The sequence below is a fragment of the Scylla paramamosain genome, chromosome 28, assembly GCF_035594125.1.
Source record: "Scylla paramamosain isolate STU-SP2022 chromosome 28, ASM3559412v1, whole genome shotgun sequence".
NCBI classification, from domain to species: Eukaryota; Metazoa; Arthropoda; class Malacostraca; order Decapoda; family Portunidae; genus Scylla; species Scylla paramamosain.
In genome coordinates, this window is record NC_087178.1 from 2,710,931 (window position 1) to 2,725,000 (window position 14,070).

The window sequence follows — 14,070 nt, forward strand, 5'->3', positions numbered from 1 at the left end:
CTTGCATCCTTTGCTATTTTTTCTCACCCTTTTAGCTCTTTTCTTCTTCCTCTTCCTGTCTGTCTTCTTCACTGTCATCATTATTGTTGACACCATTACCATCCTATAGTTGTTGTTGTTGTTGTTGTTGCTGTTTTCTTCTTCTTCTTCTTCTTTTCTTATTCCTCCTCCTCCTCCTCCTCCTCCTCAATCTCCTTTTTGAAGTTTATTTGCTTGTTCTTACTTTTCTTCAAACTATTCTTCTCACCTGTGCATATCCTCCTTAGCCCTCCTTCCCTCCTTCCCTCCCTCCCTCCCTCCCTCCTTACTTGCTCAATCCCTCTGTAAGCCTCCCTCCCGTCTCCTTCCCTTCACCTTCTCTTCTTCCCCTCAGCAATAACAGTCAAGAAGTTGTCCTGGAAGGCATTTTTACCTGGGACAAGTTTCAAAAGTAAACACACGAAGCAAACCCAAACTTTGGAGCTGCAACGTTGGTGTGAATTATCTAGACCGGGGCCATGCTGGTGGTGGTGGTGGTGGTGGTGGTGGTGGTTAACTGTGAGGGATGAAAGGGAAAGGGGAATGTCACAGGCAGGCAGGACAGGGCAGTGATGGGACAGAAGGGATCAATTTGCCAAACATTCCCTCTCATTCATAACCCTATATCCATCAGCAGTCCCTTTTTCAGCCCTGTATATCCCCTTCGGCTGTTTGCTCTCTCTCTCTCTCTCTCCTCTCTCTCTCTCTCTCTCTCTCTCTCTCTCTCTCTCTCTCTCTCTCTCTCTCTCTCTCTCTCTCTCTCTCTCTCTCTCGTCATGCTGTTTTTCATCTCATATTTTAGTGTCTCATTCTCTATCCTCCTCTTCCTCTATTCGTCTCTCTCCTTTTCATGTGGTCCCCTTCCTCATTCCTCTCCCATACCCTTCCTTCTGACTCCCCTTCCACTCCTTGTCATACGTATTTCAGTCTCTCCATTCCCCTTTCTATTTATTCTATCTGCTGAACCCTCTCCCTTTCTCTTTATCTATGTGTCCGTGTTATTTCCCTTTCCGAGTCAGCTGCAGTCTCTTCCCTTCCTCGCCTCCGTGTTGCTATTTCATTTCCCTTCCTTGGCCACCTTCGCTGACTGTCACTCACACGCGCATCTCAGCCTCGTCTCGCTTCTCCTGGCTCTCCTCCTCGCTTCCCCTCGACAGGCAGTGACAAGGTGGTGGCGGAGGGCTCGGGTCGGTCTTAGGTGTGGTGGTGGTGGTGGTGTTGGTGGTGTTTGGTGCGTGGCGTTGGGTTGTCTGTCTCCATGAGGCGTAACCCTTCTCAGTTCCAGAGATTTGTTCGTGTCCGTGGCTATTCCCCTGTGTGGTGTGTTTGTTCTCTTGTTTTTTTTTTTTTTTTGTTTTCTTGTCTTTTTTTTGTGCCTGGTTTCCTTTCTTCCTTGTCTGTCATTTTGTCTTATTTCTTTCTTTGCTTTATTTCCTTCCGACTGGCTGTCTGGCTTCGCTCTTCTCTATCTCTCTCTCTCTCCTTTTTTTTTTTTTTTTTGTGAATTTAGTGTGTCGACATCTCTGCGTGTGCCACCTTGTCTGTCATTGGTCTTGTTTTTTTCTCTCTCTTTCTGTATCTTTCTCTTTCTGTCTGGTTTGCTGGTTGTCTGATTCTATCTTTCTCTATATATATCTCTCTTTGAATTTGATGTCTGTTGCACGGTTCTGTTTGTGTCCCTTTGCTTGTTTGTGTTCACATCACCACCATCAGCAACACCAACACCAACAACAACAACACCAACACCGCAGCAGCAACAACAACAAAAACAACGACAACAACAACAACAACAGCAACAACAACAACAACAACAACAACAACAACATCAACAACAACAACAACAACAACAACAACGCTCCAGGAACTAGTACGTGTTGGCTGAGCAAGGCATCACCAGCAACACTTTGAGTCAATACCGTTGAGTGTGTATCAAACTTCGGGTCTGTGCCAGGACAATGCTCACCTGTATATCACGGCCAGCCAGGTAACACGCGCCCCACCGACAGCCCGCAGCATAAATAATAGCTCCCTGTGTGTGTGTGTGTGTGTGTGTGTGTGTGTGTGTGTGTGTGTGTGGGTGGGTAGATGGGTGGGTGTGAGTGTACCTGAGCGACACACACGCCTTCTGCAACAGAGCACGGGTCGATCCAGGGCGTGGAGGAGAGTGTTTCCCACGCCAGGTGACATTGTAATCCCGCCAGTGTCACTCGGCCATCCCCTCATGCCGTCTGCCTCACGCTCCGCTGTGCCTCGCCTCCTCGCATCAGACGCTGACCACACCTTGCAGCAGCCACATCCAACCATATGACAAGAAATCACACTAAACCTGACTATATTGCCCCATTACTCACACCCTATGACACCAGGGACACTCAAACAGGACAGCATTACGATAAACTACACCAGGGGAAACAAAACCACGTAAAACCTTATCGAAGATGCACTGAACCACATCACACCACCCAGGAGTACACCACATCACACCAGGTAATATCACGGTACACCACGTCACAGCACACAAAGCAGCAAACTAGAAACAAAGCGCTAGAATGACATACCAACATGCAGCCACGCCTCACTCTGGCAGGTGTAACTCAAAGGTCAACAGGTGTAACTAATAAGAACTAACAGGTGTGTCCTCAGCGTTGGCAAGAGTGTCTGTGGCCTCGGTGACTTAGGGTGTGGCACAGTAGCCTTGGTTAAACCCTCGCTGCTTTCCCAGAAGTCCGTGGAGCAATAGTGAAAGTAACTGTGTTTTGATATTACCAGTTTTAAGAACGACACAGAATTTACATGACTTATTGAACGTAAAGATTCTGTTGTTGTTGTTATTGGTGTTGTTGTTTGGTGGCGGCTCTTCCTGTCGCTTTTGCTGTTGTTGTTATTGATTGCATTAGTGTTATTGTTTTTGTTATTGTTGGTATTGATTTTATTGTTGTTGTCGATGTTGGTGTAGGTGTTCCTGCCGTTGTGGCTTCCCGATGTAATTCAGAAATGCTTTGAAATTAATTGTAGGTTACATACTGTTACATATAAGGATTTGAGGTCCCCTAGTGGTTAATTAAAGGTGTTCGGAGAGGGGAGCAGAGAGAGAGAGAGAGAGAGAGAGAGAGAGAGAGAGAGAGAGAGAGAGAGAGAGAGAGAGAGAGAGAGAGAGAGATCCACACACACACACACACACACACACACACACACACACACACAGGACATAATTTTGATCGTGAACGTAAGACCCACTTTGTATGCGAAGATTAATGCACTTTCACATCTTTATGAACGCCGCGGGAACGTTCGTAAACTCCGCAGCGGGAGGAGAGCGGCCGGCAATAACGTCAGCTTTTATTTTTCCTATTTTACCGCACACTGAAGGCAATAAAGGAAGAATCCGTGTAATGCGTAATAAGGGAAGCTTCAATATCTTGCTATCGGGGGAGAGTGTGAGCCAGTCAGTCAGTCAGTCAGTCAGTCAGTCAGTCAGTCAGTCCATTTATAGACCAGGAGTAGAGCAGAGTAATGCGCGTGTCCTCAGACAGTTATGCCAACAGCGACCTGTGACAAATATAAAACAAAGAATAAGTTATTTCTTGAAAAGGTTACAAGACGGTGGGTGTGTCCGGCAAGGATTTAAGAAAATATTTTTAACTCCATTTTTACTTATACGTCTCGCCACTAATGAATGCTGCCAGAAATGTAAGAGTGTGTCATTCTGCTCATCGTGTGTGGACTGGAGGGGAGTCATTCCAGGTTTTTATTCTTTCCTTTTTTTATGACTTTTGAATGTTTGAGCGACAACGCGCGCCCACGACATTTCATCTCCAAGTGATCAAGAAATGAAGGCCATTGATTGAGGCGTTCTGGCCCTGGGGAGACCCGGTGAGGCGCTCCTGGGTCCCCGCCACGTGCACAGGTGACGCCTCCTCACCCCGTCGCTGCCCCCTCGCTCCCCCGCACCACCTCAGCCCCTGACAGGCCACTCTATGACGTCCTCCTGCTGACAACTTGATGCACGCGAAGAATTCTCCTTGTGTGTGTGTGTGTGTGTGTGTGTGTGTGTGTGTGTGTGTGTGTGTGTGTGTGTGTGTTCTTCCAGTATTTATTTAGAGTACTGGATGGGAGACAAGTTCGTGTCGTCTTGTTTCTATATTTACTTTTAACTTGTGTATTTTAATTCCTGTGTGTGTGTGTGTGTGTGTGTGTGTGTGTGTGTGTGTGTGTGTGTGTGTGTGTGTGTGTGTGTGTGTGTGTGTGTGTGCGCTTGCGTGCGTTTGCCGAGGTGAAAAAATAAAAAAAAAAGTTTCACGACAAAAACTTGTTCACCTTTTTCACGGAATAGTAGCGATTTTGTTTGTTTCAGAGTTAAGCTACACACTACTCACGCGTGCAGCCAACATTTCTATTCCCTTCAAAAGAATGTACTATTGTCTTCGATCGATCGTTGTAAAGTTCTCGTAAGATTTAGACTTTTTTTTAATCATAAAGAGCTATAGATTTTACTATCGCACTGTAGGACCCCACAGTACATGCCGCCTACCTGACGACCAAAAAGGAACGTACTTACTGGAGCGTGTCAGGCAGGGGTCTTCATACTGAGGCGGGGAGGTGCGGGGAAATCCTTGCGGGGTGCTTGAGAGCCGTAGGACATTGAAAGGGACAGGATCTTCTTGGGTAGACTGGCCAAGAGGTGGATGTGGGGAGGAACGTGCCTGGGGGTGTGGGTGTCTTCGTCTTGGAGGCTGTGTTATTCTGAAGGCGTGATTTTGTTGGGTAGGATGGGTGGAGAGTGGTCTGGGAGTGTATGGGAGGGATGTAGTGTGTTGTCGGTCAAGTGGTATTAGGAATGGATGGTGGGACTGGAAGGTTCTGGGGAGATGGGTGAGTGTGGGGAGGTTCCGCGTCATGTCAAGAGTTTTTCACCAGATTCCTCCTCCTCCTCCTCCTCCTCCTCCTCCCGCGGATGATTAGCGCCAACCAGATGCCTTTCCCGTAATGCTCATCCGCTTTATTGGTTTTGCCTCGATAACGCTGCCGCTTATCTCTTTCCCCGGAATATTACTTTTCATTGTATTATCGTAACCAAGGCTCAGGCCGCCTTGTCCCTGGCTGGTGTGCTTCATTCTGGACAATACATCAGTCAGTCTCAGTGTTGGCTTCAAGAATGGCACCAGGTTCAGCTCATGTGACCCTTCCTCTGCCTCACCTGCCATTATCATGTTAAGGGAATACAGTAACACGGTGATTACTGCTTGACTCCTTTACTTATCTGATGCTCTTTGGTAACGTAAAAGTGACAGGTGTCGTTGAACCAAGTTGTTCCTTTTCTCCCCCTTTGCGTTGTGAATAATAAATCCTCGGAATGTGGTAGCTGTAGGTCAGCTGAGTAAGATTATGGGCAAAAGTATTTTCTCAAATGTCTGCTCTGTAATTTGAATGAATCAAGTCCGGCTAATGTTCTTTTATTTATCTGCAAGAGTCATACTCTCGCAAAGGTTGGGATCCATGATTACGGCTTTATTCGGAATCGAACCTAAGTAGATATGTCAGTCAGGGTGGGGGAGTGGGGTGGCGAGGCGCGTGTGGTGGAGAGGGGGCGACAGGCGATAGTCAGACTGGACCATGAGAGGTGGGTGGCTGTCAGAGGTTGGGGAGAGGGGTGCTGTGCAAGGAATGAGACAAACCATTGGTTGTGAACGTGTGCATTGGGAATGAGTGTCGTGTGGCGGGTGGGACGAGTGTGGATCGAGCAGTGCCGCGGGCTGCTGTGAGCGGAAGAACAGTCGTGTTGTGCTTACAGATTTGGCTGAGTTGAGCGGCAACACAGCCGAGAGAAGCCGCTGGTGTTGCTTCATCGCGCCTCTCGTAACACCGGGAGGAGAGTTTCAAAGAGTGGCTCACATGACCGCTCCCTACCACCACCTCCCTCCTCCGCCCTCCTCCCTCGCCTTTGATGTCCCGTTCTCCCTCACATCCACTCCCATGAGACTCTCTTCCCCTGGCGTCCTCTTCCCCCTGGGCCGCCCCTCACATCTGCCAGGGACAATATCGCCGTAAATTAAGATATTAAGATGATCGGGAAGACTCGGGCGCGGCCTTTGGGCAGAATGATGAGGTCAGGGGAGATAAATCATTGGCTCAAAGCTCTCGGCCACGTCAGTGTGTGTGTGTGTGTGTGTGTGTGTGTGTGTGTGTGTGTGTGTGTGTGTGTGTGTGTGTGTGTGTGTGTGTGTGTGTGTGTGTGTGGCCAAAAGAGATTAAATTGTGGAATCATAGCGTCATTCGCCCTCATCTTGCTACGTTTAGAAGTAGTGGGAGGGAGAGAAGGGATGGATGAGAGGAGGGTAAGAATGTGACGGGAGATAGCGTAACCTCCTCCTCCACCTCCTCCACCTCCTTCTCCTCCTCCTCCTCTTCCTCCTCCTCTTCCTCCTCTTTCTCCTTCTCTCCTACTCCTCCCGCTTCTTCTTTTACCTGATATTTATTCTTTTTTTTTTTACCTGCACTGAGATTGTTCCTTCTAGTTCCCCCTCCTCCTCCTCCTCCTCCTCCTTCTCTGTTCTCAATGCACCCTGTGCCCAAGATCTCAGTGCGTCTTGCTTGGCCAAAGGACAGTACAATCTCTCTCTCTCTCTCTCTCTCTCTCTCTCTCTCTCTCTCTCTCTCTCTCTCTCTCTCTCTCTCTCTCTCTCTCTCTCTCTCTCCTTAAACCGTGAACATTTGGAAAAGTTTATATTTTGTTGTCGCAGGTGGAGGCGAGTGGGCCAATATGCCCCGTGTCCATTTTCTTTATTTGTCTCAGGTGTTGGGGGCACCATTATGAAAGTGTTGCGCAGGTACGTACGTGGGGAGGGGAGGGGGGGAAGGAATGGCGGTGCGAGGGGGGCGGGAGGAATGGTAATGTTTGGGGTGTCTGTCTTGCCGTGAGGGACTGATGACTCTACCTGTCTAAGTGTGTCCCGCACCCTTCCTCTGACTGACAGGTTAATGGGAAGGTACGTGGTCACACAGGTAGACAGTAAGGTAGACGTGCAGGTAGAAGGTGGATAGACAGTTAGACCGGAGGGAAGATAGCCAGACATTAATGAAGACTCGTAAGGGGATGTATAGACAAGTAGACAGACAGACAGGGAGGTAGTTAAGGAAGGTATGTACACACACACACACACACACACACACACACACACACACACACAGAGGACGCACGAAATTATATCACCACCACCACCACCACCACTACAGAAAGTTGAGGGCAGTGGGCGCCGCGGCTGAAGTTATGTGGACAATATTCCCCGCTGCTGTATGGCAAATTTCAGGCGGCACTTAGCCAAGGTCGTGTTTGATCGCGCGTCATCCTGCGTTTGTGTCCGCCACTCATGAGGAGGCGAGCGTTGCGTCACAGTTTATCCTGTTCGGGAGTCATTTTCACCCTATTGCTCTGATCTTGTTTGTCAGGGTGACCGCCGCTGGGAACACGTCGAATAAAACACGGAATTTACTGAGGTTTGAGGTGATTGTTGTGTGTGTGTGTGTGTGTGTGTGTGTGTGTGTGATTGTTTATGTGTCTGTCTATTTATTTGTATTAAACTAATTATATTTAAGTATTTGTCTTTTGCAGGATCTAAGTTATACGTGCCTTCCATTTCCCTCACCTGTATTTATCCAGTTTATTTCATCCTATCTATTATTCAGTTCATGTGCTCTCCTTCTCCTCTATCTCCAGTTCTAATTTGTATTTCTACTGAGTGAAGATTTTTTATTAACTTTTATTATACACCGTTGAGATGATTCCCCTTCCTCAACTTCTCGTGTTTTCTTAAATAGGAAACACCGTAAAGGAATGGAAGGAGGAGTGATGGTAAAGAAGGGGTGAAGGGGAGGCGTGGCGGTACAGGTGACGGGAACAAGTGGCGTTTAATAAATAATAAGTTGCAGCTTGGTGTATTTTTCTCTCTCTCTCTCTCTCTCTCTCTCTCTCTCTCTCTCTCTCTCTCTCTCTCTCTCTCTCTCTCTCTCTCTCTCATCGCTGACAAAGAACCCTCCTTTGTGTCTGTTTGTGTGTTTGTGTATGTGTGTGTGTGCGTGTGCGTGTGTGTGTGTGTGTGTGTGTGTGTGTGTGTGTGTGTGTGTGTGTGTGTGTTTCCTTTATGTAGTACGCCGTTTTAAGGTCACTGCTGTGTTTCATGATCGTCCTCGTTTTCTCGTTTGTTTATAGTAGGAACAATCCCCCTTTTTTTTTTTTTGGAGAGCTTATAATCCGTATGCAATATTTTGAGGAGAAATTTCCCAAATGGATGCTGATAGAGTCAAAAGCTTGATTTAGATGCAAAATAGGCACGTTAAACGGTAGGATCTCGTGAGCAGGAGGAGGAGGAGGAGGAAGAAGAAGAGGAGGAAGAAACGCCCTGGTATATACTCAGCCTTTGAAATTCCCTCAAAACAAAATCACAAACTTCTTCCGGTGTGGAATGGCCAAACCGACTCCTTACCCAGTTTCTTAACTCTGTCTTAACTCCACCTTAAGTTTACCCCCTGAAAACGCTTTGTCTTGTAGGCGGCGAAGACGAGGCGAGAGGGAAAGGGAACAGATAAGAAGAGGGAGGAGTCTAGTAGGTGAAGGTGGAGAAGGAGGAGGAGGAGGAGGAGGAGGAGTAGCAGGTGGTAGGACGCAGAAGTGATATGGAGGGGTCGAGGGAAGGGACGTTAGGGGCAAGAAAAGGAGGAAAGCCATGGTTTTACTACGAAGAGGAAAAGGCACAGGAAAAGTAAGAGAAAAAACACAACGATGACGAAGACGAGGAGGGGAAAAGAAGAAGGAGAAGATTAGAAAGGCCATACAGAAGGATGGTAGATTTTATGGGAGTGTAGGGAAAGAGACGTTGTTCTTTAGTGGGAGAGAGGGAAGGGAGGATAGAGGGAGGTGTTATGAGGAAGACAAAAAATGAGACCACGTGGGACCACTTCCATACTACACTCTCCTCCTCCTCCTCCTCCTCCTCCTCCTCCCCCTCCTCCTCCTCCTCCTCCTCCTCCTCCTCTTCCTCCTCCTCCTCTTCCTCCTCCTCCTTTTCTCTCTATTCCTGCTTTCCCTCCTCTGTTCCTTCCACCTCTTTTCAATACTCCTTTCGTATATAAGAAATCTCCGGATGGTGCATAGGAAGAGAAGAAGGAGGAAAAGGAAGAGGAAGAGAAGATAAAAGAAGAACTGAAGAAACCAGGGAGGAGGAGAGGATGACAAGGACAGAGACAGAGAGAGGAGACTGAGACAGGACCAAACTCAGACGAGGCAGACACCACAATCATGACAAACGCTGCCCTCCATGCACCAACCCGACCTCGGACCCCAGCCTCTCGTCCCCAAGCCCCCAGCACGCCCCAGCATCCCCCAGCACCTAGGACTTCCCCAGCACTCATCCCCAAACCACCCCCAGGCCCCGAGAACCCCGGAGACTGGTGGCAACAGGGGAAAAAGCAAATGTGATCTTAAATTTTACTGAGAACAAAAGTTGGATATTGGTAAGACTGGAAACAGCAAGACTCGCTGGAAGATGAAAGGCATGTACTCGTATGGAATGAGTGTCTGGCATGACCTCCACCACTGCCTCCTACACTCCCTGCCGCCCCTTGCGCTGCTGACGAAGGCTTCCTGTACTCGTAGAGGGCGGAGACGGTGGGGTGTGATGTATGGTGTTGATGGCTTAAGACCTCGCGGGCAAAACATGATTCTTTGGCAAGGGGAGGGAGGAAAATGTTGTTTGGGGGTCAAAAAAAATATGGGGAAAAAAAGGGATGTTCCAATACAGAGGCTGCAATACATTAGTCTTTATTGTCGACCGTTCATTACGAGCTGGTGTATTTTTCCCTGCCTGCCTGTGTTTTCTTTTTTTCCTCTCTCTCTCTCTCTCTCTCTCTCTCTCTCTCTCTCTCTCTCTCTCTCTCTCTCTCTCTCTCTCTCTCTCTCTCTCTCTCTCTCTCTCTCTCTCTCTCTCCTCTCTCTCTCTCTCTCTCTCTCTCTCTCTCTCCCTTCATAAGGGTTGGTGGAGGTTTTATTTTATATTTTTAGAGGAAACTGAGGTACATCCCTTGTATATATAGTACGTTGGCAGGGCAGGACCAGCAGCAGCAGCAGGAGGAGGAGGAGGAGGAGGAGGAAGACAAGGAGGAGGTTTAGGTAGTCTCCGTTATGTATATGCATGGAGGAAGAAGAGGAGGAAGAGGAGGAGGAAGATAGGAGGAGTGTTCTTCGCCCTTATACCTAAACCCCAAGTGTTTATTTCAGCGCACACAAGATAACAGCGAGATCAGAAACGCGCCTTATATCAGTTGAACTTGATTTCGCGACGCGGCAGCAGAACCTTCGTCAGCAGTGTGTGTGTGTGTGTGTGTGTGTGTGTGTGTGTGTGTGTGTGTGTGTGTGTGTTTTCAGTGTTGTTTTATTTACCTACAGTGAATGTGTAAAAAAAAGTTAGAGACTCAGACTAATACACATTGTTCATAACTCTCTCTCTCTCTCTCTCTCTCTCTCTCTCTCTCTCTCTCTCTCTCTCTCTCTCTCTCTCTCTCTCTCTCTCTCTCTCTCTCTGCACCACACTATTAACCCAGGGGGATTTATGGCTTGGAACACCCCTGGATAGACGTTGTTCATCCCGGTGGTAATTGCATCAAGGAGCCTCAAGGGCGGGGAGGGGGAGGGACGAGGCGGGGCGGGTCCAGTTGGGGCGGGGCTTGTGACACTTCGAGATTATAGTCGTAACTCGAAGGTGAGGGAGGAAAGGTAGGTGGCTGTAATGGTAAGAAGAGAGAGAGAGAGAGAGAGAGAGAGAGAGAGAGAGAGAGAGAGAGAGAGAGAGAGAGAGAGAGAGAGAGAGAGAGAGAGAGAGAGAGAGGGAAAGGGGACACATATCCACGTTGTGAACTCAAGCGGAACAGAAAACGATGTATATTTTGTCATCAATCTCACTTTGGTATACGCGGGAGAGGGGCGTTAGGGCGACACACCGAACGCCTCACCGCTCTCCCAACCTCTCCCCTCTTCCCCTATTCCCCTCAACCCTCCCCTTTTACTCATTCTACCGATCTGCCACTCATCCTACCTTTTCCCTTTCCTGTTTTGACACCTGTCCTGGCCTACCCTTCCCCATCGCCTCTTTTGACAGCCGCTCCTCCTTGCCTTACTCCTGTCCACTCCACCGATCTTTTCCCGTCCCACCCCGTCCTGCTTCTCCCCGCCCTGCCCCTCTCCGCCTCGCTTCTCCCCGCCCCGCCCCCTTTTGACACCCAAAAGCGCCTCATCATCCGCTCAAAATATCATTAAAACTTTCTTTCCAACCTCAATATCATCTAGTACCACCACCATCACCCATCTCCTCCTCCTCTTCTTCCTCCTACTTCTCCTCCTCCTTCTTGTCTTTCTTCCATCTTCTTTCTCTTATTCTCCCCCTTTGACAAGTCCTCCATTACTTGTTCTCTCGCTCTCTCTTTCTCTCTATCTTTCTCCTTTCTTTCCACTCCTACCTTATCACCTATTTCTTCCCCTCCCGTCATTCTTCTCCTCTTATCACATCCTCCTTCGTCACCAGTCCCTCTTCTTCCTCTCTTTCTCTCCTTCCCTTCCCTTCCTCTCATATGCCGCACTCTTTCCCCCCATCTTTCTTCTCCCATCCCTTTCCTCACCCCCTCCCCGCCCCCCCCCCCCGCTCTTCATCTGTCTCGCTAAGTGCTTCGTGGTTTCGGAACGCAGGGCTCGAGTCAAAGTTTGGTGGTTCATTGCTGCGGAGTCTTGGGCGTGAATGAAAGTGACTGACACACGTACATACACACACACACGGTGATTGCGCATGCAGTGTACGTTCCTTGGGTTGAATTTATACCTCGTTTGAGCTCGTGAGGTTTCTAAGTGTGAAGAGAGAAAGAAAGAAGGAAGGAAGAAGAGCAATTGAGAGTGATTGAAGGAGTATGAAGAAATTAAGCTGCAAGACTGAGCATGAGAGAGAGAGAGAGAGAGAGAGAGAGAGAGAGAGAGAGAGAGAGAGAGAGAGAGAGGAGAGAGAGAGAGAGAGAATGGACATTTTTTTTCCCATCAACATTAGTTATTATTGTAACATGAAATCTCATAAAATATAAATTATGACTAAAATCCATAAGGGCTTTATGAAATATTGAGAGAGAGAGAGAGAGAGAGAGAGAGAGAGAGAGAGAGAGAGAGAGAGAGGGAGAGAGAGAGAGAGAGAGAGGAGAGAGAGAGAGAGGCAAGTGAGGCAATACTTCATATCCAATTATCAACTTGATCCTAACCAACAGAAAAGATAGCCAACCTGATCAGATGTATTGGACAATTAATAAGAGATAAGGGCGCGAGGTTGTGTTCTTTCCTCCACGCGGCCAGGTCAGCTTCCCCTTAAGTTTTCCTCATAAAGAAGACCTTCACCTAACCATCGGGCCTCACTGTCCTGCGGCTGTGTGGTGGCGATAGGATCATGGGCGAACTGCAAGGACTCACTCACTCACTCACTCACTCGCTCTACTCACCTCACTCGATCGTCATCATTATTTTATTTATGATCTTCATTTTCCATTACTATTTTTTTTCCACTGCTAAACATTTTTTTTTTTCCGATGATTTTCTTTCTACGTTTATTTTTATACTGCAGCCTCTTCTCTTTGGAATAGTTTTGTAGCTTCGAAATTACGTAGTTAACCTTTCTCTCTCTCTCTCTCTCTCTCTCTCTCTCTCTCTCTCTCTCTCTCTCTCTCTCTCTCTCTCTCTCTCTCTCTCTCGTCTCTCTCTCTCTCTGTCCATTCAATATTTTGTTGCAATACCTACTCTGAGCGTTAGCAAAAGGTGACCACAACAGCAAAAGAAATAAAGGATAAGACATTTTTGTACTAGTCTCATAAATCTTTCTGTACCCTTGACAAAACTAATCGCCTATTCTCTCTCTCTCTTTTTTCCTGTGTGTGCGTGCAGGTATATCCTTCACAGAACACTGAATCTTTAAGAACAAGCGCAACAGTGAAGGGTGAACAGCGAGACCCGGCGGTGGGGGAAGTCTTTGTTCTCCACGCTTTCAAACAGCCCGGAGATGAACACAGCGGCACACTCCACACGTTCAAACAGCCCGGAGATGATCACAGCGGCACACTCAACACGTTCAGACAGCCCGGAGATGAACACAGCGGCACACTCCACACGTTCAGACAGCCCGGAGATGCACACCGCGGCACACCGTTACCTACCACACAGGCAGCTCCCACCTTTACTTATCGCCTAGAGTTCGCTTAGAGTCTGAAATATTTGCCCTCGGTTGTGGCAGTTTAATATTTTTTTCCCCGTATTTCCATATCACAGGGATATTTTGAGCATTGCATATTGCCGTTTCCTGTTTTGGGATGCAAAGTGCGTTAATTAACATACATTTACGTTAACTTTCACTACGTTCACTACGCTGTATTTTCCGGCCAGCTGACAGGCATACAAGGAACATGAAAAAGGGATGTCTAGGGAATGAATGTATGGAATGGGATATCATGAGAGGGGGGGTGTGTGTGGGGTGATGATGAAGCCACTCCCTGAAGCCCTCGTATACTGAAAAGGAGGGATGTGGGGATGGGGGGATGGGGGGGTCATGGTACAGAAAGGTGATGGGGCCCTGATTCTCTTCTTTTCATTCATTCTTCTCTCTCTTCCTCTCTCTCTCTCTCTCTCTCTCTCTCTCTCTCATCTCTCTCTCTCTCTCTCTCTCTCTCTTTGTTTTCCTTTTTTTCTTTTATTTTAAGCTATCTTTTCCCTTATTTTACGTAACGTGCATATTCTACTCCCTTTTTTTCCCCCACTACACTTTCCTCCCATCATTCATTTCACTCTCCTCTTTTCCCGCAGTCCACTTATCTCCATCCTCCTCCTCTACTTCCTGTTTCCCTCAGTTTACTCCGTTTTCCAGTCGTTTATTTTCATATATTTATTCCATTTTCCTCTTTTGTACACTTTTTTTCTGTTTTTTCCTACTTTTCTCCACTCCTCTTCACTCGTCTTTCTCTATACTTATTTCCGGCCTCACTCCT

At 47.7% G+C, this 14,070-nt stretch overlaps 1 protein-coding gene across 7 annotated transcripts in view; it reads right to left on the reverse strand.

Annotated features, from left to right (window-relative positions):
• LOC135114697 (irregular chiasm C-roughest protein-like) overlaps window positions 1–14,070 on the reverse strand; it is a 102,463-nt gene that overhangs the window by 55,115 nt on the left and 33,278 nt on the right. Inside the window, exon 1 of one of the 7 annotated variants that reach the window (XM_064030618.1) lies at window positions 5,808–5,939. The exons of the other annotated variants lie outside the window; for them this stretch is intronic. Coding sequence (XP_063886688.1) covers window positions 5,808–5,864 — 57 coding nt within the window. The 5' untranslated portion in view covers window positions 5,865–5,939. Of the gene's footprint in view, window positions 1–5,807; window positions 5,940–14,070 lie in introns of those variants that run through there. 7 annotated transcript variants of the gene reach the window in all.